Source organism: Trachurus trachurus, assembly GCF_905171665.1.
Source record: "Trachurus trachurus genome assembly, chromosome: 24".
Classification (NCBI taxonomy): domain Eukaryota; kingdom Metazoa; phylum Chordata; class Actinopteri; order Carangiformes; family Carangidae; genus Trachurus; species Trachurus trachurus.
This window is the reverse complement of record NC_139910.1, coordinates 10,391,233-10,418,782: the sequence shown is the minus strand read 5'-3', so window position 1 is coordinate 10,418,782 and position 27,550 is coordinate 10,391,233. Positions and strand designations below refer to the sequence as shown.

At 40.4% G+C, this 27,550-nt stretch overlaps 1 protein-coding gene across 2 annotated transcripts in view; it reads right to left on the bottom strand.

Moving 5' to 3' along the window:
* Positions 1-10,411: 10,411 nt before the first annotated feature.
* fndc1 (fibronectin type III domain containing 1) overlaps positions 10,412-27,550 on the bottom strand; it is a 35,655-nt gene continuing 18,516 nt past the window's right edge. Inside the window, exons 12-22 of one of the 2 annotated variants that reach the window (XM_084000327.1) lie at positions 27,300-27,411; positions 26,842-27,198; positions 25,465-25,539; positions 24,282-24,422; positions 20,244-20,480; positions 17,506-17,614; positions 14,247-14,326; positions 13,880-13,909; positions 12,524-12,685; positions 12,279-12,401; positions 10,412-11,130 (exon numbers count right to left, since the gene is read on the bottom strand). In XM_084000327.1, the coding sequence (XP_083856453.1) occupies positions 11,015-11,130; positions 12,279-12,401; positions 12,524-12,685; positions 13,880-13,909; positions 14,247-14,326; positions 17,506-17,614; positions 20,244-20,480; positions 24,282-24,422; positions 25,465-25,539; positions 26,842-27,198; positions 27,300-27,411 (1,542 nt within the window). In that variant the 3' untranslated portion in view covers positions 10,412-11,014. The remainder of the gene's footprint in view (positions 11,131-12,278; positions 12,402-12,523; positions 12,686-13,879; positions 13,910-14,246; positions 14,327-17,505; positions 17,615-20,243; positions 20,481-24,281; positions 24,423-25,464; positions 25,540-26,841; positions 27,199-27,299; positions 27,412-27,550) is intronic. The other variant, XM_084000328.1, reaches the window with a different exon arrangement.

The window sequence follows — 27,550 nt, the reverse complement described above, 5'->3', positions numbered from 1 at the left end:
ACTACTCAACGGCCCAGACACATATGGGGATAAATTCCAACAATGTAACGCACATATTCCACCTTCATCTAACACATGGCAAAGAGGAATAAGTCAACTTGTCAGATTTTCTCATGTCTATAATGTTTCCATCCCATACTTGCCTGCATAGGCATGTCTGCTTTATGTTATGCAACTGCTAGCCATGCCTTATTTCATTCTGTTTACAATTTAACCTATTCAAGTGACTTTGCATGGTCACCCTGTACACATGATGGAACAATCTATCAAATAAGCAGATGTGATATTTAAGCACCATTACACAGTGTATTGCAGTCTTTTGGCTAAAATAAGTCATTACAACTGCACCGAAAAGGGCAATCTCTTTATTCATTGTAATGACACCAATGGCAAAAGAACAGGCCAAAAAAAGTTGAGCATGTCTCATTTTTTGTTTCTGCACAGTCTAACATTGTCTGGCAATGCAGTGCATTGGCAAGTGTTGGACGTGTAATAGTGAAGCTTTGTGCTTTCGGCCAGGCAGTACCCAAAATAACTGTATATTGCCGAATCATGTTACAAGGCAAAAGTGTAAAAAAGTTTTCAGAACAACCTTGCTCGAAGAGACGTTTAAATGGGGACATAAGAACACAATTTCATATACTGTTTATAAAAAAGTATTTTTATGGGAGGAATCCATTAGTTAAACAACTTAAAAATGAACAGAAGTAAATGTAGAAAGAATGAAAAAATATACCTTAAGAAAAGTGTTCAGACCCCATAGTTAGGCGGTATAGGATATCAGACACTGTTTGATCAACTGAGAGTCACTTCTGTTGGGGTACTGGTACCTTAATTACTGTCTGCAATGTTCTGATATCTGATGAGCCTTCAAAATGAATTTCCTGGATTGTTGTATTTTCTCACATGAACAGAGCCTGGCTCAGCTTTCTTTTATTTCAAGCAACACCTGAAGAGTTGACTTTCACAGACACAATAATCAGAGATGACAAGGCAGAGAAAGAGAGTAGAACTTGATGATTACCCCATGGTCTCCCCATCTTCAGAGAAATAAAGGAAACAAGGATATGGAACGGTACAGTGGTGACCTATATTTTCCCCAGACCTGTCATCATAAAATAAACATTTGAATGCACTTGATGGTTGGGTCCAAACATGCAATATTTCATCCAGGAAACAGTTGACATTTTCTGTCATTGTCTTTGCGTATGGAACTGGAGCTAGAAGACAATAAGGTCTACCTAGCTTAGCGGCTGTCTAACTCTTGGAAAGTAAGGAAATAAGAATATTTCTCAGCCTCTCTAAGTCTTCTCCCAATCCGTAAATGTGAACCATTGCGAAACTGAGGTAGGCTACATTAAAAATAACAAATCATATTCAGCCACAGCTGATTTTACTGCAATATTTGCACTTGCCTCCATAAGAGTTTTTTTTTTTTTTACACAATTATTATGAGATGTTTAAGTGTTTTGGAGCGATACAGTCATATTCAAATAGTTTTGATATTAGGCTATACAATACTACCCTGATTATGATGAGGATGAAATCATATCTTTGCACTGAACAATAGGGGTTACCATGTTGGAAAGTTAACATGGAGAAAAAATGTCTTCCAAAACAATAAACTTGTCAAAGGTAGTTACCCTTGCCAACGTTGTGTTTTGATTATGATGAAAAGCCGCTCCTGGCCCCGGCCTCCACTGGCACAGACTTTTCCAGTGACGTATCGGTATCTGCTGCAGAGGTCGAGGATAATAATGAAGTAATAGAACATTTTTGCAACTTGGCATCTGACAAGAGAAGTCGAGGTGATTTAATGAGCCTAAATCCAAAGGTTTGTAACTGTGCCCAAGGTCTGGAAACAGTGTCATACAAGTTCATTATCAGATAGTCGCGTGTGTTCTCAATTTAGCTCAGTTGTCACGTCTCTGCTTTTTGGCACTAATTCTTGCTCCGACACCTTAGGCAGTGTTAGACTAAAGAATGACTCAGTGTAAAGGAATACCTTTACCACTAGGAATACCTATAGTAAGATGAGAGGTGCAACACTATTTTCATACGTTGGCCTATATGAAATACGTTAGGAAGGTAGCACATTTTACACCCCAGTTTTTTGTACATGTAACAATTAAACCACAAAGAGATAACGTGTTAATTTGTGAATTCAGAGGTGACCATAGGTGGATTGTGTTACCGTTGGACAGACACACACGCCATTTCCCCCATCTTAAAGTTTTTATGCAGTTTTGCAGAGCTAACTCCCTGTTCCCTCTAGCAACTAGTCAGGTAAGCTATAGCTCCTTGCTCTAGCAGCTAGTCAAAAATCTGTCAATTGAATTACACTTTCTCTTTATTTCATAACTCATACTTAAAACAACAGCTCTTGATGCAGTCCCGTAATAGTGTGATAACAGCTCTATCCTGTTAACGTCATTCTCATTTGCGTTGTTTCATCCATTGTTTAATCACTTTGGATAACATTGTAAAGTAAATGCTGAGGTCCTCGAGTCAAGCAACAACAACGCCCAATGGGGACACGAGAGTCAGATGATCTTAAAAGCTGTAAACATGTAAACCACTGAAAAGTAAAAGCACCACCAACAAAAAAAAAGTGGACAATAATTACTTATTGCACAGTAAAACTTTATAGCCAGTAAATCTGTCTGTAAACTGTGATGGATGTTCACAAGAGACAGTTTGGGTAAGATTTTTTTTACCATTGGTCTTTGTTTTCTCCTCCAAGTTGAGCTAAGCTAACAGTTCTTGAAAATGGTCTGATCTTCTGACTGTTTGTGTTTGTCGCTTCGTCAGACTGTTTGTCACGTTGCCACGGTCACAGACCTCAGTCATTATTTTGGTGATCAATGCTACTAGTACTGATGGGAAATCCTTCCTTTATGTTATCTAGCATCTTTTGGTATTTGTTTGTGTCACTGAAGTAGAATTATGGGTTGCAGATGTGAAATCTCATCAATCAAGACAAGAATTGAACTTGTCAAGCATAAACGTATAACTTTCCCTTTCTTGAAGAGTTGGAGCATAACTCAATTTCCCTAACTTCTAGTTTAATTTCTCCCTCTCTTTGAATTACTTGCCTCGCCAGTCCTGAAAACCAGACAGGCAGCCTCTCAACGCATCACCTCACACCACTGATTTATTTACAAGGCCCTAACGCTCATCATCGGCTCAGAGAATAGGAACAAATCCCGTGGATAAAATGCATCATTCCTCTGTAGTTGTGATAGAACTGGGATTGAAAAGACGTCAGGACGGAGGGAGCACAGCAGCTGAAGTGCGTCTCCGTCCTGGCAGTCAGGAAGTTTGGAGCCTCATTAATCAATCACAGTGTCTAAAATTGACTTCATTAGGGCTGTAAAAACACCACAACTCAGGCAAACCCTCTGACTGCCTCTTTATCAGATCTATATAAGCCAACAGAGTAAGATAGGATGACATAGTGGTTTAGTCAGCCAACAAACCAAAGCCATGGGAGCAATTACCCATAATCCCAAACCCTATCTTTGTGGTTTATGGGCCAATAAAAGAAAATATTATCTAGGAGCTGCCGGATTAGGGAAGATTTGGTTTGCCAGAGTGTCATGAGGTGTGTTCAATATATTGTCACATGAGCAGTTCTTAATGAACAGCATGCATCAGTAGCCTATATTGTATGTGTTATCGCCGTTCGTTGGTGCATATAATGACTCACGGTAGATGTTAAACACACCTCAGACCTCACACAGCCACAGAGTCAGTAGCAATCAGTGTTGATGCGTAAGTGAAAGAAAATACCCTCCTCCCCCCTGAGTTAACGATGTCTAAAATCATCTGTTTTTCCGAGTTTGTTTCCATCACATAAAGTAATTTTAGACATCCATGTCATTAAATGACTCTAGCTGTTGACAGAGCTTGGATGTGGGGCAGCACTTCCTCCCAGCCTGACCTGATTACCTGGAAATTAGTTTGCTTTTAAAACTATATCCTTATTTTACTACCTTAAATTGTGGCGTGTTGACATATAAAGCAAGTCAGGTCTTTCCTATGAGAATGTGTTTACTGTTTAAAGGCCAGTTGATTTTTCCTGGACAAGAGGAGCTGACTTTAAAGACTTCCACAGCATTTCATGACATCAATAGTATGTCTCTAATTTATAAAGCTCCGTGTTACTGTATCATGTCTGCCTTTTTCCCTCCTGCTTCCCTCGCAATAGGAAATGAAACACTGTGGTTCCTATTTCACATTTCAGACTCTCACGTCGTCTGTGTAACCCTATACCCTTAGACGGAGATAACAAAAGTCTAACATCTGATAACCCAAGAAGACAGTGATGAGTTTTGATTCCTTTGCACTGACCTCTCGGTTTCCCCCTGCAGTGCTTTCTGGGGTTCAGGCGTGAGTCATGCTTGTGCCAGGAGAATGATATAATGCGAGGCTCAGCGGGCTGGGTTCATAAGTGACTTTTACAATGAGCTCAGAGTAGTGAACAAAACAGAGCCCCGACTCTGATCCAAACACCATTAAAAGAACAGTGAGCTGAGAGCAAAATAACTAAGTCTCTATCACTGCAGCCTGCCTGTTATGTCATCCTGGAGTTCAGTAAATATTATGTCTCTGAGCAATTGAGAATTCCCAGATCTTTTACTTTCATGGTTGTTTTTTTTCAAGAAAAGCTTGTTCAGAGGGGTAGGACATTTTCTCTTTTGTCTGTTGTTTATGACTCCTGTTTGTCCGGTCCAGTACAGTCACTCCAGCTGACACTGCCAATGATAGACGATATTCCCTCAGATGTTTGCGCTCCTGCCCGTGCAACATCTTTTCCAACTCATGTAACATTTTGTACTTACCTTAACGGAGCTAAAACCTTAGAATAAAGGCTTTCCTAGTCCGCCACAAATAGATGTTTTAACCATAACAGCAAGGGTGACAGATTCGGTCTCATATTAAACAAACGAGCTGAGGTTCGTAAGATAAATATTCTCACAGGAGTTAAACTCTGTAACTGTAATGATTGCTTTGTTTTGCAGATTGTTAAAGAAAAATATACAATACAGAAACAATTCAGACATTTGATCAAATGCCGGTAAACTTTTATGACGTTGGTTTACAGAGTAATTATTCCACATATTTTAAATGTATATTCACATGTTGGAGCTCAAGGGCGTGTTAGAGTTAAAAAAAAAAAAAAAAAAAAGTTTAAGAAAAGAAAAGAAAAGAAAAACAGGCTTGATAATTTTGCTGTTTGTGCAGTTTTTGTATAGTTGCTGAGTCCAGTCTTTAGGACTGGACCCTCTCCAGTTGTGTGCAGGCTCAGATCCTGTGACCAATCTGAATAATTGATGGGTAAATGATGCAGTCAAATCAGATATGAACAAATAAAAGCCATATTTAGTATGATAATTTTTAATACAAGGGCTTGGAGGAAGATATTGTGATGAAATAAATGTGTGAAACGTGGGATCAACTGTAATCACAAACCTACAAAGACCCAACTCTTTAGTTCCCCCTGCAGAACTTTTTGATGTCATTTAGCTCTTTATTCATTTATTTATTCATAAATGTATTTGTTTTGATTCTGACTCAGTAATTCTTATCAACAGCTGCAGCTGTTTTCAGCAACTGTGATAAACACACTGTACATCAGCTGCTCAGCACCAAACAGCACACTGATGAAGTTTACGAGTACAGTGGAGCATAGCAGCGAAAGAGCCAGATACTCCCTCAGGAGTCGGTCAGTAAAACAGAGTTAATAACACTGGTGGCCAGAAGGGACAACTCAAAATGATTGCTAATATTTCTATATGTCTGCTGGATGTGTAAATATGTGATATTTTGATAACACATCCAACATATTAACTTTATCTAGTGATCATATATCAGTGTTGGGTTTACTGCTTGTTGCACTGTAGCGATAGCTTTATGAGTTAATGCAGGTCTTAGAATGTGAATCACAAGTGGTGAACTTTGTTATTTGGTGTCATATCAGACCAAAGACATGGAGTGATGTGTTCTTAACTTAGAAAACATAAATGTTGCATTTTTGAGGAATCACACTTAAGAGAAACGGATAAAACAATCCTTGCTTACCTAAATATTTCCAAATAACAGAAATAAAACATTTCTTGTAAAAGTCGTGGTTTTGAGGATCTGATTTTCACCCTTTTTCTTCTCTTGCTTTCCTTCCTTCAACCTTCAATTTATTCTTGCGATGATTTCAGCTCTTTAGAATTTAGTCTAACTTTTTCCAGCCCAAATAGCATGTGACCCACTTCTATCAGAAAGAAACAAAAAAGCAGCATGTGGAAAACAGCAACACAAGACCTGCATTCTTTCACAACCACATTTCTCTTCTTAATGAGACTGTAATGTTCCAGCAATTAAGTAATTTTGTGCTGTATTCAAATGTATTGAAATTAGCACATTTTAAATCAATACAATAATGCCAAGAGTAGCTTGCTGGCACTGGGAAACCAGTTTGAGAAGTAGCTGACTTTATAATGGAAGATCCACGTGTGGAAAGTCAGCTGGGCCTGGTCTCAATCAAGCAAGCGTGGCCCTCTGCCCTTATTTTTTATATAAAGGATCTGCAGTTTGCTCTGTGCACAGACCTTGACTTGAAAACTACAGAGGATCTGACACACAATGGAAAATTGCTGATGTTTCAGTGCTGTGTCATTATGGATGGATGTGATAGTATCAGCTTGGCTGAAAATAAGCTCATTTTCAACATCTCTGGACACATTTGAAAGGCTTTGTTTATGTGTGTTTTGTACAAAAGACTATGAAGTTGATATTAATGGCAGTCACAATTTCGTCTTCTTGACTCCTGATGTCATCTTTTGGCTGCACTTCTTAATCCAAGCAGATGCAAGAAATCACAATCCGGTTTGACATCCAACATCTAATGAGCAATGACCGAGTAAATTCTTAATTAGAAACGAAAAATGACAACAACATCAGTGATTTTGCCTTTGGTTAACCAAACTTTTATCTGCTCAATTTCACGTATTTCCCCTCCAGGGACCAGTGATGACCACCCAGACCTACACAAACTCCTCCAAGAAGATTAAATACATCATAATGAATGTCTTCAATTGGCTTTATCAGTATTGGCTCCACCGGAGATTTGAGCTGGATCACTGTAGTAAAATAAATAGCCTACAGCCTAAGAGAACGTGGCCCAAGATAGGTCATACATAGGTCACTTGGTTTCTTCTACACTTCAAGTGTAACAGTGATGTGTTTTGACGCTTTTGATCAGCTAATCAACTTGTGTGATGCTCCGATGAAGAATTGGCTCCACGAAAAACATGTAACACAACATAACTCTCAATAGTGACCTGCACTTTAAGTTTATTGTAGGCTACTTGTGATATTTGGAATAGTTTTACAGTTTCAGTTGTAGACTATTTTCTTCATCCTCGTAGATTTTATTGATTTTTCAGTGGCCTAGCGCTGAATAAAGTGACTGATGTAAGTTCCTAACAATTTTGTTTGCAAATCACGTTGTGAATCATCATGTAATAGAAACATCATTCAAATTAAAATGTCTGTGGTAGCTAAACTAGAAGAGCTAGCCAACAATAGCCAACAGCAGTGTCCAGTAGCTAGCACAGCAGCATGGCGACATTCAACACTTGTCAGCTATATGGTAGGCCTACTTTAAATTTCTTGATGCATGCTACAGTTCTAGGTAGCTTAGCAAGCCACCAAGGGACCCATTTTCACTGAACTATGGATAAAGATTATGGTGAAAACTGGAAACATTTGACCATTAATGCGAACTATGCCGTACATGATGCCAGCTGAAAATAAAATCTGCTGTCAAGGTCTCCTGCATTCAGACTGTTTTGGAGTCGCTCTGTCCCAAAGTCCCAAAACTCGATTAAAGTAGCATGAAGAATTGCTCATTATGTTTGCAAAACAGTATCTCAGTTTGCACTCTTGAAATCAATAAATGCTCTTTCATCAGGTTTCTGTGCCTATGTAACATCAAGAACCATTAGTGTGAAGGCTGATTTTAGTTTTACTAGGTCAAATTTCTTGTTTGAAGCAATGCCTTTTTATTGTACTGTAATGAAAATAATGTTAAAATGCTCCAATTAGGAGCTTCGGCATCATATGCTCTAAATGTTGTGCGTCTGGGCTTTCCAATAATCCTCAGGGGAAGCAGTGGTGTCGAGTTTAAATCTTGGACCGCATTCCTGTTTTCCTGCTTGTAGCTCTGCGTCGTCCCGTTGTATTGGTTGTGGTTTATCTATTTTTCTTCTTCCCCCTGACAGCGCTCATCATTTCTGACTGGGACACACACGCACACAGTGACTTTATCCTTTAACATCTGCAGCAGATGTGCTAGCCTCCACGTACACGTGTTTATGAAGTTAGTTTGTCCTCCAGTCTCTTGTTCCCTTTTCCTCTCCTCTTTTGTCATCCTGGTATTTGTGTGCACATACAAACACTAGATTTAGGCATTCATTTTGTATTTTTTTAGTCTCAGGCTCAATCTTTGCCCTCAGAGCTAAACAGAGTTGCTAAAGTGCTTAGAATTAAATATCATTATTGTTCTCAGCTCAGGTCAAATGGCATTGCAGCCTGCAGCCAATGAAAATATTTTGGGGCAAAGAGAGGCTCATCACTCACTGAAAACACATGGCAGCTCAGGCTTTTATCCACACACGGCATACCTGGAAACTATGTTTGAAATCTGACAACCATTCACCAGAGTGATGACAAATTGGTCTGCTGTCAATCCAAAAACAACCATTATCTCTCTGTTGCTGCCCAGGGTAAATATTGAATGCCCTCTCAGAACTCCCTCTGTATTTAATGTCTTTAAAATCTGACTGCAATTGCACATCGCAGCCAATCTCAACAAACTGCAAACTGTCTGCACTCCTCAGATAAGGGACTGGGGGTTAGACCTTTGATAATGAGCAGAGTTCAAGTAAGGGAAGAACTGCATGAGTTGTGCTTAATGTACTGGAAAAGAAGTAATGCTTTGGGTAAAAATCTGCACTTCTTTTCACACAGTTCTTGCACTAACTTGAAAATTAGAATCACATCTAGAGTAGCTGGAGTATAAGGTGTCGCAGTGATAGATGGATGGAATAATGGCAACGTCTCTCAGATCTCTTGGGTCATAAAGCTTCTGTTCCACACCGAGAGGACTGACGGGGATTTATAGGTGTGATACATTAGGTCTTACAAGGCGAAGTTTTGCTGTATGTGCTGAAAATGAATATCCTGGATGCGGACGTCATCAATTTTGCTCAAAGATAAGTACTGAAAAGGGCAGCGCTAGTTCTGCTATTTGGGTTTTAGAAAAGATAGATCAATCACTGATGGAAACCATTGATGGAATAATGATTAATTGGCAACAAACACAAAATAGACCTTTCTATTCACTCAGTACTATCGGTGAAATATTTTCCACCGGGTTCATTGTGCTACTGAAGTTGAACCACTTTTGATTGTTCTCATCACTTTTATTTCACACCGATGGACTGTAATTCACAATTTGAGCATTGTAACTGGCTGTGGAGCATGAAAATGAAAACCTACTCCTTGCGAAAGATTTGATCTGAATTTAACAAGTCCACCGGTTAATTGGGTTAAGATTTAGTTTTGAATGATGTAGAATCCAAACCAATTATAAGTAGATATAAAAAAATTGTGCAGCAGTAGGTCTTTCCAAAGCGAACACAGCCGATGTGAGGTTCTATTAGAAGCTGTTTACTTGAGTACCAGTAGTGAAAATACTAATCTAGAAATGAGAAAATAGTCCATTATAAATAAAAGTCAGAGGCAGGATTGTTGAGGTGTAAATCTGCCAAAAGCTACAACAAAATGTGAAATTACTGAAGAGACATGAACACTTTCAGAATGTGCTGCGAGAAAAGTCCTTGAATGAATGTACTTACTTACTTTTTTACTGCAGATTTCAAGTCAAATCAAATTATGGTATAAAAAAGGTTGTGCTACAAAGCCAGTGTGGATATTTATGGGGCAGTGTGTTAATGCTCTACACATGGCTGATGGCTCCGTCCATATTTGCTGGCATGCTTCGTGCCAATGAAATTATACTTTCTCTGTTTTTCTTTTTCACTCTCACCTGCTCCTGTCCACAATATGCTTCTTTTTGACATTTCATCAGATTTTAACAGATTTTTAACAGTTGCTACTCCAGCTGGCTCTGGCAAACCCTCGCCGTTACTCACATCTTCCATTAGGTTGATTAAGTGGATCTGGATCACGTGTGGAAGCTTTTGCTAGAAAAGAATGTGGCAGCGGGAGAATATGATATGATTCATGTTTTTTGGATTGCTGTGGTTTCCATAGCACCTTTATTCAATCTCCCACATTTCCTGAGCAAATATTTGGTCTTTTATTCTTTGTCCATACACATACAAAACTTACACAGTAACTCTTAATGAATTCTGGTGAATACCAAAAGGGTGTAAAAACAACAAAACAACAACTTTATGATGATTTTTAAGAACACAAATAAACAAACAAAAAAGTAGCTCAGAAGCCATTACATTATGAAATACGAATCTCAAGACTGAAAATTAACAGACCTATTCACACTTTAAGTGCCCATTCTTACAGTTTTCTTTGCAGCTTGTGCTTTGGTCTAATGTCACTCTGGTTTGACTGTGTGTGTGAATTATTGTTGAGATAAATAACACTGGGTAAAGACCTGTCATCGGGACAGTTTGGAAGACTACAAGGACACTTTCATTTGAATTAAGCAAGAGCACACATGCTTCTTTTTCCCTCATATACAGACTGCTTTTATATAAAAAAGTGCATCGTAATGATATACACTGAGTTGTTTAAAAAGTACTATATTCTCTTTCTGTGAAGCTGGAATAAACTTGTAGTGGTGTCTTTTTCTTCTGGCAGGCAAAAGTCTTCAAAAGTGTTCAAGGGGCAGGACCAGAGGGGGGGTGTGAGCCTGCAGCAGGATGCAGAGCAGTTGCCCTTGGTAACAATGTCTCCTCCTCCTCCTCCTGCGTTACCATTTCCCCGGGATGGGTACCCCGCATTCGTACCAACCCACGAACGGGTGGGACGTACGTCTGCCAATAACTCCGAATGTGACTGGCTCCTGTCTGTACGCACGATAAAACCCTGTAACAGAAACAAATAGCGATCGCTGTTTATAGCCAAAAGGTTTCCATGGTGCAAGTTTTAAATGGATTTCCAGAAAACTGGCAAAAGAAAATGCAAGTTAATGCGTGTTTCCATTGACTACTGTTTTGCGAGTATTAGGAGCTGGAGTGTGTCGGGGTAGACAGTTGGTGGCTCACTCCTCGTCTCAAGGGTGCAATAAGATGCCGTAAATAAAAGAGCTCTCTAACAAATGAAAACTATGGTGGGAAACGTGATAGAAAAACGCCATTTTTATTAAGTTAGTTAAATCTGGGATCATTATCATCTCCTCAATGAATCACACAGATCTGGTGTTTTCCGCTGACCCTATTTTTAGTGCGTCCAGCAGACATGGACATGGATACGCTGCATGTACGAGATTTATTCACCAAGTCTGTTTCCATTGCACTTTTATAGCATTTTGTTATTACAAATACAGCAACTTTTCCGCTTCAGACAAGCGTAAAAACATGTTTTATGATATTTTGATTTTTTTTTCTCCCTCAAGATTCCGGCATTTCCACTGACAAATCGAAATTGTGCATAAGAACTGGGGAATGGAAATGTACTTATTCATATAAATACATTAGGGCACATTAGTAAATGGATATCGATATGTATATAGACATAACTGCACACTTTTTGGCAATCCCTGAATCAGTGAATTTATGGCAGTTCCAGGGTCTTTTGAATCGATCCCACCAGCGCCGGCTCAAGCACCAAAAGTATATTAACACAAAGCTGAATCCGGTCCCAAATAAACACACTGTTTCTGTCATTAGCAAGTTTCAGATATTCTCTTGATGCACTGATATGACCTGAAAACAACAACTGCCAGTAAGTTACGGCATTTAGTCTGAGACGTTAAGGTTTAATTAGAAAAAGGGTTCGCACTAATGGAGAGCATGTGGGATTTAGTATGAAACATGCAGAAACCCCGCTGGGCACTTTTAACAGGTATTCATTCAGACATTATTTTGCATCTGTATTCTGCAGAGATAAGATCGATGCAGCTGCTTCGCCACGGAGCCAGACAGACTGATCATGGGGAAAATATGTTAATAGGTCAGGTCTAAATATCGCAGCTATGAATGAGGCATGTGTGTATACAATCTGTTCTTGTTTACCTTGTGCTGAGGGCAGGTGATTAGAGAGGTAAGGCGGGCCCGTCCTTCCATCCCTGTAGGAGTCCACAAACTGGCAATGGTCCTCTCCCTGTCCAACCGTATCTCCTATACTGTAAAAAGGCTCTGCAAAACAAACACAACAGTGTTCAGTCGAGGGGCCTGACACACACATGTTTGTTGGCAGATGCTCTTGGAAGCAGTATTGATTAGCAATTATCAAACGCACGAGTCATGTGATACGTTACCTCGAAGGCCGTCTCCCATGAAGATCTTGTATCGCAGCGAGTTGCACAGAACCACACCCACGAACTTCTTGTACCACGTCCGCTTGACGTACTGGCTGCCCTTACAGCTGCTGTGGGCCGAGTTATATTTGAAGGTGAAGGGGATCCAGATCGGCTCTCCACCTGAGGAGCACAGGAGCGGATGCATCATGTCGTGGCGATACAATAGTGTATGCACAGAGAAATATAAGAAGCCTCAAGATTAGATATGAGTCTGTTCTGAAGATAGAGGGCGAGCGTTTCACCAGAGCTGCCAGATTGAGTTTATATTTTGTAACCTTGATGTGATGATCGTTTATGCTGCCGCAGGTTTATAAAACTCTGAATGTTTCAGGGCCAAACTCCATGTTTGATCTGCTGATACTTAATGACTCATCCAGACATCTCTGATCATCTGGGACAGGTCTGTTTACTGTTCCCAGCGTCAAAGCAAAACATTAGGAGGGAGCATTCGGTTTTTGGTTTTGCAAACCTGGAACAAAATCAAAGAAAACCTGGGAAGTCTGTGATCAATTGTTGTTTACCACCCTGCTTAATTACAATTAAGTCTTTCTTATTTTTTATCCTCCCCTTTATTTTACTCCTTTCAACGGTTTTTGTGCTTGTTTTCATGTTGTTTTGTGAGTCTTTGATATCTTGCCATGAATGTCTTTTACATGAAGCTCTTTGAATGTCCTTCTAGAGGAAATAACCTGCACTGTCCAGGGAGGAAGCAGATGAGGTCAAAAGTAAGTTTAGTTTTGTCTAGTTTGAGTTTTGTGTTCAGTTTGTGTGATAAAGAAAATCCCATAAAAAGTAAAAAGAACAAAATAAACAGCTTGTGTCGCACACTATTAGCACATTTTCTGATTTAGCAGTTAAAGATGTATAACCTGCATATGCCTTGAGTGTCTTTTTTTTTTTTTTTTAAACAAATTATGTAACTGTTTCTAAACTACTTTACTCCACAAGCTGATGTTTTGGCACAAGCCTGCCCTCTTCACAGCTTCACAGCGAATAACCTAAAACATATCTTCGGCATTTCTGTACTGCAATTTCTTACTGAAAAGCCAAAACATACACTGGGTAAATGTCTGCAATAAACTAACATTGGCAGATATATCATCTTGGCTGACTCGACAGTCACACTCTTGGTGGTGTCTAATTTATTCAGAGTGACGTCTTAATCCAGTGCATTACAGGATTAGATCCAGGCAGGTTATTTCACAGAATGACGCCTCTCTCTCTCTTTAAAAACCACAGCGCAGCTTCAGTAAGACACAGTTTGGCTTTTTGTTGACCTTAAATTAGAGATGTGCAGCCGCAGTATAGACTTACCAGGTGGCCTTTCGATGAGAAGAGGATCGTCTGAAAGAGAAGAATGCGATCATTTCACCAGGGATGAAAAAGCGCACAGACAGAGCGCCGGAGGTTTAATGCATTCACCTGATAATGGGAATGAAAAAGCCATAATACACATAACAAATGTAGTGCACATCTGGGAGTCTGCTCCTACCTGAAGGATGTTTTTCTACCAGAATATCTTTTATTGCACACTGCAGTGACATTTTTGTTTGCCCACTGCGCAGACCGCACACACTTGTGTACAGTAAAGAAAGAAAATCTAAAACCAGCCTCAGTGAGGTTTCGGCTGTCAATGGGGCGTCTCAAAGTTTTTCTTTGCAGGTGCTGACAGGATACACACCTGATTCAGTGACATAGGTGAGTGTATCGCTGACTGGTCCCAAACCAAACACATTCTTGGCCTGCACTTTGAAGTAGTACCTGGAGGGAAACAAACCACAACAGAAGGATTTAACGAGAGATTTAGTGGCTGAAGTGTCATTCTGCCAGTTTTGTTGTGACTGGGTGGAGGTGAGGAAAATGTTAATGACCATAGCAGATGACTGGGCATGCTTCAGTCAGGCTCATTTGAGAGTAGTCTGTTTTATATCCGCATGAATCCTAAGTGAGCGCAGCACAATAAAATGGCTATCTGGCTGACGTTGAAGAGAGAAGGAGGGAAGGGCAGCGAGGGGGAAAAAGAGACATCTAGACAAGTAGAGATTAACAGATAGGAGAGAGGATGAAAGACAGAAAAATGAAGAGATGTGGAAAAAGTAAATCACAGGGACAGATGTAGGCTGAAAGGATGGATTGATGGGAGAAAGAGAGAGCTCAAAAGAGAGATTTCCCACCGAGGGATGTTGCACAGTGAGCTCACTTCAGTGGAGCAGGGATTGGAAAATCCTATCAGATTAAAATCAACACCACCGGTGACAACTTTCCCACTGGATATATACGTATGTTTCTGTGTGTGTGTGTGTGTCTATTAATGCTGCTGCTCTGCGTGCGTATATGTTTTCCTTTACACTGCAAGGTCACACACAGTAAGTTCACGGTCTGTCGTTTTCCAGCCAAAAACCTTTCACTGCGTGCAGCCACGAGGCCTGGATCCAATCAGTGTTGTCACAGCCACGTGACAACAGTGACCAAAACATATATCACCACATAGAAAGAGGAGAGTATGGCAGCTGCAGAGAGATGATGTAATAAAAGTAATTGGAGAAGAAATTGGAGAAGGTCGAAAAAAAGGGGGGGGGGGGGGGGGGAATGTGAGCCAGAATATAAAAACAGTGCACAGACCACAAAGAGTTACATCAAGCCAAACTAGACATTTGAAACTTTCAATAAGAGTCGTCCCAGCTTCATTCACAGCATCGCTCTCACTGCTTCTCATCAGATGAAGAGATATGTGGCAACTGTGATTACTGTAAAACACACTGAGCTAAGTCTGCTGGCCTTGTAACATGCTCCTCATTACATGACAGCTCAGCCACAATACCAGTGAATGCGTATTAGTCAATTATAAAGTGTAAAGAAGTGAAACAGCATAGAAAGGAGGATTCAATATTTCGGCATATACGTATATGCATACTACACTGTTGTTGGATCTTCTGAACACAAAAGAATGAAGGATAACTTTATCAAAAATCCTGGTAAAATTAAAATAAAATCAATTTACTGCAGAAAAGGCAGAAAACTCTCACATTTGAGAAGCCACAAGCATTAAATGTTTGATATTTGTGCTTGAAAAAATACTGAAATTATTTATCAGCTAGCTGCAGATTGAGGGTAAAAGTTAAAACCATCCAGTGGAATGAAGTAAGTAACTAAGTTTTTGGGTTAACCACTTGTCATATGAAGAACAGTTTTAAATTGGAATTGACTCAAACAAGTTTCTAATAGAGAATCGGACCTCTGACCTTACACGTATGTATGTGTCTCAAAATTAAAAAGCAGGTAACTTTTCGGTCCAAGAAAACGTATCCAAAATACATGTTAATGTACACATGCATGTGTTCTTTTTTTTACCATACCTATTTCTGGAAACCAGTAATGCAGGTGCCTGCAGCATGGGAAATGCCAACACTATCCCATAAACCGTAACCGTAACCATGGGAGACACACTATCGTGAATACAAGCTGGTTGCCAGGGAGGGAAGCCCCCTTCACTGCCTCTTGGAAAACTTTACTCACGCACGCAGCTCTGCTGTTTGTGTTCAGCAGCAGGTGTTTGGTTATACGGCCAAAGATGAGACACCTATCATAACACCTCAACACAGTCATGCTTCCACCAGGTGAGAGCTTACTTCTGCTCTTGGTGAACTCACACACACTCACACACACTCACACACACACGCAGACACATCTGAACTTAGTTAACTGTCTCTCAGTGTGTCAACCACAAAGTGAGAGTTTGATTATTTGCAACAAAAAAACAGCCACATCTGGACAACCGCAGGATCTGGTTGGTTATACTGTGGGTATGAAAAATAGCCGTTGAAATCATTTTTCATTTCTTTGGGGATAACTTATGCACATCACTGACTGGCACATGCAGCAACAGTAACACATAGCTAACTACAGTATGTGAGGTCCACCCACCTCACCCAGATAATATTAAAACCACATGTTTTCGAGGATAACACATTTCCACTGCGGACTTTGATTGACTCTGTTCAGCTCTCTGAAGGCACATGTCAGTATACATCACTGTGTTTTAGTGGATGTCATTCAACAATTCAAGATGATCCAACTTGCATCATTTATGATTTGTAAACACGTGTTGCCAGAACTTTCCTCTAAACCTTAAAATCCCTGGATGAGCAGAAGTGAATGCAAAATAAAGTGATCTTCACTCCTCTCTAGGGTCCATGAGCTAACAGCCGTTTCCATTCATTTATTTTGAAAAACGTGACCCGTTTCCCACAAGGCATTGTTGTGAAAACATGGTCCCATAACCGAAATAGCCCAAAGTGACTTATTCTGTGCGGTGTTTACTTTCCATTGATTTTTCCAGCGCCTCAACACATTTTTACTACATGTCGCATTTTGGTGCGAATTCAAATTTCTCTCTTAACTCCATTTAGCCAAACTGATTTACTTGACTCCACGGGCTTTTAGATCTCTCACTCAGCGATTACGGTATCAGTATCTCTGCTCTGATTGGTGTCAGTCTGGTTTGATATCATAATTGGCAACAAATCCCCACATAAACACGGCATAACATCCGCTGACACTTCCTGTGTCCCGATTACGTGACACAAACGTGCAGACATGATGTATATTGTGTTCAATATGTGATGACAGGATAATGGTATAAACACACCCCAGTAGAAATAAACACTGCAAAGCCACAGCCAAGCACCTGCGCCCGAGGCAGCAACGTGATCGTAAACATCACGGGCGGGTCAGGGTAAAAGATCTTGCCACGACACAAATCTTTGTTTGCAAATGAGATTCCCTGTTTTATACGATTCCCATGTGTGAAATGACACTGAAATCTGGAAACATGTATATATGTATGTATGTGTGTGTGTGTTGTTTGTATGCATACATGTGATAATATAAGCACAAAGCAGCTGTGATAATATAAGCACAAAGCAGCTGGTCCCTGTTACCTAGAGTTGGGTTTGAGATTCTCCACCGGCAGGTGCGTCCCACTGGAGGCTCTGAAGGACCATCTATTGTTAAGTACGTCATCGTATGAAGCACTGTGAACCATGTAGCCTGTAGGGGACAAGACAAAATAAAGTGAAGAGCTAAAAAAATATTTAAAAGAAAAATTAATAATAACAATGAATGAGAAGAAAGAATGAGAAATGAAACAAAACACAACCTGGAGACTCAACTTTCAGAGCAGTTTTGAGAAACACACTTATTTCCTTTTTTTTTTGTTTTTTTTGCAGAAGCTCAATTGAGCAAATCAGTACCACACTCAACGTCTGTACAGTAAATACAAACCTCTAAATCTCCACATCTAACACATTCTTGTAGCTTGTTTGTTTCATTTGTAGAGAAACCAAAGTGTAAAAACAACATGTTGTGGTTTTATGAGTTATTTCTCTTGGACTGGTTCACGGCTGGGCACTCTAACTTCCTTGAGTCTCTGGCAGCAGCTTTATCCCGACAGTTTATATTGAACTGTTCCTTTAAAAACAAGGTACTTCTACAACCTGAAAACGTTTTTGTTTTTTTGTTTAGTCAGCCTTGGACTCACATGCCCTATGACAATTTGAAACGTATTGAGATTTATTTTATGGTTTCAATCATTTTCTAGGTGGTCTCCCATGCAGGTTGAACTCAGAGGAAAATCTTAAGGTTCTGCCATTTTCTGGAGCGCATGCTGACTGTCCTCCTATCTGTCAGTCCGTCTGTTTTTTGTCTCCTCAGTCACGCAGACTAATCCTCAAAATCCCACGAGTAACCCGAGGTCACGCGGCCCATGATCACTCACTTTAAAACCTTTAAGGGCCAGCTCTGCATGCACATCGAACGAGCAACTGTTTCTATTGGACTTTTGAGTTTGAGTCTCTATTTCTACTGGAGCCTCACCAACACAGCTGGCTGCTGACAGGAGAGAAGGGAAATACTAGCTACTTTGTTTTTCCTCCTTTGGTTTTTCATTCCTTCTCCATTTTACATTGTTCAACTGAGCTTTGATAGAGTAGTATTCCCTTCGCCATCGGCATCTGTACTCTATCTATCCCTACTTAAGGTAGAAATTCATTAAATTGCTTCCTTAGAAATTGGTCCTTTGTGCCAAACGCTACACTTATTTTGCCCAAAACCTTTAAGCAAAAGGTCCACAATGCTTCACGGTAAAAGGAACCAGAAGCTAGTGTCAGATAAAAAAAAAAACACTCACAAAATCGTCTGCACGCCGACAGCTGTTTCCTTGCATTTGCTTTGAAAGCCATGACCCATAACTCGTAAGACATGGTTGTGCAAACGCGCCCTAATAACTAAAACAGCGCCTTGTGATTGGATCTGCATGTGTGAACTGTACCTGCATATGTGTGCGTGTCAGAAGAAAATGTCTGTTTCATTTACGGTATATCTTAGCCAGATAAGCTGGATCCTCTTCTACAGTGCTACAATATTCCAGTATCAGTATCAGAAAATCCACATGTGAAACTCATATAAATCAAAGTTCACAGAGTTTGGGGGTAATAATCTTTGGTATCGCAGATAACGTCACAAAAACAAGCTACAGTATTTCCTATAAAACCCACTTGAGTCTCAACATTTAGAAGTAATTGGTTTCTGGACTGCATGGTGATGTGTAGGGTGAAATATAAAGAAAGAAGTGACCATGTGCCAAGACGTCCAAACAAATTAAGTACATAATAAGGGAAAGTGCCAGGATACTGTATGAGCAAAGAGGAAACACCAAGGAGAACGGGTGGAAAGAAACGGAGGACGAAAACACCAGTGACAGTACAGGCCATCTATCTGTTTTACACATCAGAGCACGGACCAGCCCACAGCATGACCAGAAGCTTGTGTTTCCCTGCCAAAGAAAACACACTGCCTCTCTGGCTGGCCAGACTGCTACCCCTGATAGTCCATCATGTCTCATGCAGTAAGCCGTTATCTTCGGTCCCCCTCCTCCTTTTTTTTTTTTTTTTTCCAAGTGTCACTTTCTAGGTCACAGGAATTTGGTTTTCCTAAGACACTCATATTCCACGTGTTCAACTCAGCCTGCTTTTCCATGGTTTTTTATTAACAATAGTGAGTGAGTCAGGAGGGATTATGGTAACATGTAATGATATAAAATGATACATCCCAAATAAAAGCAGCAGATCTATGGGTATTTCTCTTGAAAAATTATCTAAATTATCAGTTGATTTAATCAAAACTGAGCCCATTGTTTTTGAAGATTTTGAATCTATAAAATGTTGTGTATTTCAAAGTGGGATTGTTTGCAGGAAGTATTGTACTGTATATCATATGGCATGGCCACTGCTTCTTTCAATCTAATTGTTCAATTTTTCAAGGCGCTGTAAAGAGACTTATTTACACACACTGCAGGTAAATGGAGTGCACTATATAGTAAATGAGGAGTGATTTTGAACACATCGACTTAATTTTCTGACAGAAAAGCTCAATGTTGACACACTGTGTAATAAAGGGAATATGACACCAATGACCCAGGCAACCAAATTAAATGGACTGTTAAAATTAGATGGGATAATGGAAGTACACAACTCAAAAAAATAATTATATAACATTGGTCTGGTTGTTTTCAAAAAACTTAAAAAAAAACAAAAAAAAACAAACATATTAAAACATTTGATCAAGTAAGTACACAAACACTAAAGTACATTTGCACTATATGACGCTTTCAGCTTCATACCTGACACCATGTCTCCTTTTAGTGGGCGGGCCCAGTCCAGGATGATGAACGAATGGCAGCCCTCCATGGCGACTATGGTGAAGTTACCGGGCTTGTTTTTGGGAGGCTGTTTCTGAGTGGCCGCCTCGGTGTCCTTCTTCATCAGGTCTTCCAGGACGTCGACCTGCATGTACTCCAGCGCCTCGGTCAAGGAGCAAGGAGCAGCTGGGTCCTTCTGGATGTAGTTCACATGTGGTCCTGATGACAGGGGAAAATGATGGAAAGGAATCAATTTGATTAATTTAAGAAATTAATTTACTAACACATGTGTTTTGGGGCAAATTTTGACAGAATTCAGATTTTAATTTGTCAATCCTCTTGGGTCGTTTTGAAATAATTTGTGGTTTGTTGCTGATTTGTTTTTGTTTTTTTACCATCCATATATAACTGGTTGTTTCTGAATCTCCTCGGCTCTCCCCTTCATCCTTTTTTTTTTTTTTTAAACCACAGTCAGAGTCTCCAGCTGGACCTACAGCTGTGAATACTTCAGATATCCCTCAATTCCTATATTGGCTTGGATTTGGAGGGAACCAGCGGGGCCTGGAGTCACTCCCACCTCCCTGGATGATTGGCCCTGTGTGCCGGCCAAGACTCTAACACGTGTCACTATCTACACATCGACACTCAGTCTGCGAGGCTGTGCGGCTTTAAGCTGTTACAAGTCCTCGTTGTATGTGTAAACACAGTCATATGGCTTACGTATTACGCATTAATACAATGACTTTCCCGATCTGTCAACAAGATGAGCAGATTTATCGTCTCTGTCTATACACATGATGCTTGTAAGGCTGCAAATCTGCACAGCAGCCACATTAATCCGTGCAGGCTGATGCAGGAGGAAGATCCTGATCCAGATGTTTTGCTTTGTTCATGTGTTGAGTCTGAAACGCTGAATGAACCCTGCTTATGGGGACACACGGCCTTCTTCTGCTTGTCAAAAAAACAAAAAACAAAATCCAAAACATGGATGAAAATCAGTATGTGTGAGTGTGACGTGGAACAAATGTGACTTGGAAACAGCATGAGGACAGTTCACATAATGTCATCTCTAATATCTGTCTAGTAAGATATAAATTAGCATTTTAATAGTCCAAACATCCTGGTGCTCATTTTCTTGTCCAATGTGGCAAACTCCATCCATCTGGAGCTTACTGTAAAGGAGTTCACACAACTGTTAAGAATTATTAAACGGATACTTTTTGTACTGCCTTGGGCTAGATTCATTTAAGCTAGACCAAACCTGGACAGATAAAGAGACAAAGATGAGCTCTCCGTCAGACAGTGCATGCAAAGCAGGTCAGGGGACTGGCAGGACGCTTAAGTGGACCTAAAATATATTAAACTAATAAATAGGAAAGAGGATGTCTCCATATGGAGCCAACCCTCCTTTTCTCTCTGTGCTGAGGTCAGCCCTCCATAACTTTTATGATTTCCACTGTTCTTTTGCTCTCGTCTGTTTTTCTCTCAGAACTTGGAGAGTAATCATTTTCAGATGGCTCTATGAGAGGTGTGATCATAAGAAAGCTCTTGTTTATCAAGATAAATGGCGTCCAGAATAAGCCATGTTGTTGTTTCACTGTTGCTTCTGGAGCAGATCCTACCGAGACTTCTGACGCTGCACAGATATTGTTGCAGCCATAAATCTTCCCTTTCAAAATAAGGTTTCTAGCATGCATCAGTATAAATGACAGTGACAAGTTGCACTTAATCTGTCAATAAGTGACAATGGAGCACTTGCAGACTGGCAGCAAGCACACACTGAAGCGTATACTGGCACTCTGGGCTCATTCCCATCCTGAATGATTACCCATGATGCCGACAGGGCAGAATCTGTCAGTGTACTTGCAATAGGCTGTGTTATACAAAGTCCTCTGAGGCTCTGAAGGAACTTTATCAACTGAGAAATTGCCTTATGGGAGATCTGTTGCACCTTAGCTTGAGTATATTATTTCTAATGAGGAGAAACATACAGGAAAAGGACAAATGCTATTGATTTGCATTATGGGAGCTGTAGAATCGGGTGGTTCTGAAGATGCCAAGGGACTAAAGTCAGAATATATCTGATTTTGTGTCGTGACTCATCTATGAACGTCTGCTGACTTCAGCTGTTACTTTTATCTGTCCTGTACTTGCTCCGAGAGCTGAAAATGCTTGAGTCCTGACTATGTTACCACAACCTTCCAAAACTGAAAGCACTTACTGCAAATGAGTGTTTTGTAGACGCACAAGCAGCAATTGGCTATTACAGCTCCATTTAAAGTGCTGAAACATGACAGAGAGTGCCGTCATTAAACAAAAGGAATATTAAAAGGACCTCTGACTTTAGTAGTTTCTTAGGAAGGTTGGAGTCACGTAGATTTTGTTTTTATTTCCGTCAGGAGAATATTTCGGTCTGTTTGTGCAACCAGATGAAGGGATAGCTTGTGAAAGGCCAAAGTAAGCACACGGGAACAGTAAAAAGAAAGCAGGGGGGCAAAGTTTACAGGATCAAGGCTAGAGACCTTTTACAATGTGTCCTCAGTTAACCTTGCTATATTGAGCCAATTAAGTGTAGATGGAACCAATTTGAATGAATCAGTAGTCCTGTATTGTGTTTGCTACCATTTTCCACAACGTAATAAGGGGATATTCATATATAATATAGTCATGTGTAAACAGAGTATTTTAAAATCAGCAGTTCAACACTCTGGTGTTTGACCCTTAAGCACTTTGCATGGGCTCCATATTGTCAAAGACATTTTGATGTGCATGAAGAGGGGAAAAAAACGACTTACAGTAAAGGAAAATGTTTGCAGATTTCTCTTTTTTTTCTTGGCTGATTGTTTCTGTAAAGTCTGTCAGGGTCATATATTTATGAGGTATTGCAGAGAGAGCCAAGAGAGGGGTCCAAATTTATTACTCCTCCACAAAACAAAGCAGAACCCCCATCAGTCTGTCATGATTTACAGCACCAGGAGACCATCATCACACACTCATGAACGGGGACACAGAAATATATATGATACTCAGAAGGCCAGCATGTATGGTCAATCATAGTCCTGTACTTCCCTGGCTGAAGAAATATTCTATTTATCTTTGTCATCGGGTAAAGATAACATGTGTTATTCTTATTAGTCGCTCTGACATCTGCAGTAGAGTAATCTTGCAGAAAGCTAATAAAAAGATATACTCCCCTGCTTCATGGGAGTGACATTATTGGGTGAGGATTGATTTTTTTATGCATTAGGTGAAAGTATAATTTATTGTATTTTTTGGAAGGTGTTAAATTCCCCTTAAAACAGATCCACAACGCTTAAAGTGAACATGATTTTAATCTAACATCTCAGATTGGAGCTACATGTCAAACCAAATCTTAACTCTGGAAAAGAAACCAATAGAAAAGTATAATCTCTGGCTGGAAGACACTAGACAGATAGTTTTCCGTACACAGAGTGCATAAAAAATAATTTATTATCTATCTGTCAGTTGGGGTTAAGCTCCTTTTATGAATAGATCTATCATATGATATTAAATTTGCGACTGTAGTTGCACAGGAAACAAGGCGATATTCTGGTACAGATTTCACTGAGATGCACATCTGACAGAACCAAATAGTGTCAACTGTCTGTTATTAGGTTTTTTTGTTCAGTTTTCTGTCACTTCCTGTTTTATTTTGAAGTCTGTGTCCTGCCCCGTCTTCCTGTCAAGTTCCCACTTGTATGATTATCAAGTTTTTTAGATTTCTTTTAGATTATCAAGCTTTGCTCCCCATTCCTCCTGTGCCAGATCGGCTCCAGTCTTTTGTTCCCCTGCATGTTCTTCCTGTGTGACCTGTTGTCTCGTGTTCCCAACCTTTGAGCCTGCCTTTTGGATTTCTGTACTTTGCGAATAAAAAGACTTTGATTCAGCCCAAACCCCTGACTCAGTAACTGTGTCGCCTTTAAGTTCTTGACACATTTAAACATTGACGGATGCTGCATAGGCTTACCAACAAACACACCTATTTCTATCACTGCTTACCTGTGAATCGCTTCTTGCCACTGAGGTCGTACTCAGATGAAGGGCCTTTGTTGTGGGGTTTGGCAGTAGGCACCTCTGTAGTGGTGGCAGTTGTCGTGGTGGTGGTAGTTGGTGGCAGGGTGGTCGGGACCAAAAGCTCATCTAGCAGCAACACATACATATGTCAATGAGCTTTTGATTAAAAAATAGATTTATGTTAGTCACACACCAACTCAATAACATGCCGCAATGTTTCATTAATCCTTTGAAATGGTCGCCATGATCTGTGTAGTGAGAGTGTTAAAGAGAGTTAGTTAATTATGGGCAGATATGTGAGATCACTCCAAAAAGACCCAACACCCAAAGCTGGATTCTTATGTAATGTTTTGCTACCCATATTTTCCATGTGAAGTGGGGGTGGGTGGGAGGGGTTGGGGGGGTGAAGACAATGTCCATTTCACAAGTCTCCATGGCTGACAAATGTGAAAGGATTCAGTGGGTGAAATTCAATTAGTTCCTTCCTCTTTCATCACTGTTTTTCCCCAGTACTGCACCAGTGGAGCTTGGCATTACATCATAGTCCGCACACATGCAACCAGCTTTGAGCCGTGGCAAGAAAATGCTATGAAAATATTGTAACGCTCAGAGTGATTTTTGTTTTTCAGCAAACCCCCGCCCCGAAAATAGGAAGAAAATATCAAAAGTTGCTCAGATTTATTTAGACATCCAAATGCCTATAGCAAGATTACTAGGTGCAAGTGCTAGCAACCAGGTTTTTTGTTCAGCTAGTCTTTGGCTGAAACAAGGGTTCATCTATTGTGTTACAAAGCAACGTTAAGAACAGCAAATACATTGCATTAAATCATAAGCCAGGGCATTCTCTTCTGCTTAGTAATGGAGTTCACATGCAGCTTGGGTCCAGTTTTTTTGGGATAAATGTGATTAAAAACAGCCTGGATGGAAAATATCCAAAATCCCAGCAATGAACCAAGACCAAGCCAAACAAACGTACAAGTAGAAGAAACAAAGTGAGGACCACAGGCAAGGCAAAGAGGAAGAGCTAGCGAACAGATACACCAACAGATAAACACACAATCGACCAAACAGCGCGATAAACAGTCAACAAACAATGAGTATACAATGCGGTTTTAGTCAATTCAGCCCAGTGGCGGTAGGTCGGTCCGAAGCCAAACCCAGCCAATACCTGTCTTAAGAGCTAAAGCATCAGGCATCATGGTCACTGTAACCATGTGGTCCATTTCCATTCCTGAGGATTCCTCTGTCAGAGAAGTAGAACAAGCTGTAGCATCAATCCCACATTGCTGGGCATGTGAAAAGGCATACACACATTGGCAAATGCACCCACCAAGCATCCGTAGATACAAACCTGTTTGAATACATAGGGGTGTTGTGACGCTAAAGCAACTCTGGCTGGATTTCAGTCAACTGCAGTGTGTAATATGTGAGTGAAGAAATGTTGTAAACTCCACACTGCCTCTATTTTCTCTATTTTAGATTTTACACATCTTGACACATCTTTCCGACTTGAGGGTATACATGCTGCTGCTGGGGCTGCTGCGCTAAAAATAGGCACAGGATGGTACAGAGCTGCCACAGTGGTGGTGGTGGTGGTGGGGGATGTTTGTCAAAGTATCTTGTTCAACTCGAAAGTTTACTCATTTTAACTAGTACACTGTGTTATCATGACAACACAATTTCACCATTACAGGGTGATTTTATTTATTGTTTAAGGACAACAGCCTCTAAAGACTATAGGCTACTTGAGATATAACTATATATCACGTTGACTCCCTCTCCACTAGATCCACAGAGTAACATCCATCCTAAAAACAACTGCAGTTTCATTGTTTTTCTGCTTTAAGTACCAAATCCTGGCTAAAGGATAGTGAGAAATTTGTAATTTACAGAGCAACTGAAGTTCATAAAAGCACAATGTATTTTTTCTGACTGTGGGAACATTTTAGGTAAATTTATACCATGAATACAATTTACATTGTATCGTACCATATATCATACAGTATATTGTGTTTTAAAAAATTTTTTTAGTGCCACACACACACACGCACGCATGCACACACACGCACACACACACAAACACTCGTACGTATAGCTGTGTGCAACTGACAGCTCATGGTACTTTTAAAACAGCAGCACTCTGACCACAGCCACGGCCCAGATGTGGAGACTTACATGTGGGTCATGTGGTCTCTTCTCTCTCTCTCTCTCTCAAACACACACACACATACGCGCTGTAGATCACAAAGTAACACACACACACACACAACAAACAGTTACAGAGTTATAGGACTCTGTGGGCACAGACAGGAAACAGCCATGGGCCTGGCCTGGATGAATATGACAAACAATACAAGTGAGAGATTTACTGGAGTCATACCTATTTATGCTCTGGCTCCAAAAACACTCGGCTAAGCTTGACAACTGTTTTGTGGAAAAGCTGTTTACAAGGCAATATTGGAAGTAGGAGTATTTGCTGTATTGAGACATAAACTTTCATGATGCCATCTGCAGTGAGTTATGAATCTCAAAATAAAGGCCTCACCTTCAGGATAACAGTCCAATATCCCCTCCGGGTCCAGCATTGGATAGCCGTATTCATCTGTTCTGGAGAAGGTCCCGGGTGGGCAGGTTGGGAATGGAAGTACAGTAGTAGTTTCCTCTGGCCATTCGGTGGTGGTGGGTTGAGCTGTGGTCGTAGGAGCCATGGTGGTGGTGGTGGTGGTGGTGGTTGTGGTGGTGGTGGTGCTGGTGGTCCTGAGGTGAGGAAGGTCCAAACCGACGACAGGTTTCCCTCCAACCATGAGGACCTTGTCTTTGGGGTTGATCACGGGCCGGCTGTCTCTGCCATGGCCGAACAGAGCCATACCTTCCTGGTTTACCAGAGGACTGCCCATGTGGTCTGCGGGAAACATAATATTCATGATCTGGTCTTTAACAGTGCAAATTACGAGAGCATGAGACAGTTTAGATAGTAATGTGAAGTTGACTATAGCGTATCACCAAAAATTGTGCGTCCATCTGCGCCAAGCACCACTCTCTTGGGTTTGCCATTGGAGTCTTGGAGAACTTGTCCATCCTGATTCATGAGAACCCCCCGCTCCAAGTCTACCACCTAGATAAACAAAAAGATTGATTCACCAAAGCAATGCAAAGACATTTTAAACCAGCGTCTACCAGCAGCTATAATGATCACAAATTAACTACATCTCATTTGTTTAATGAGCAAACAAAGGTTAAAAACAACACCTCTT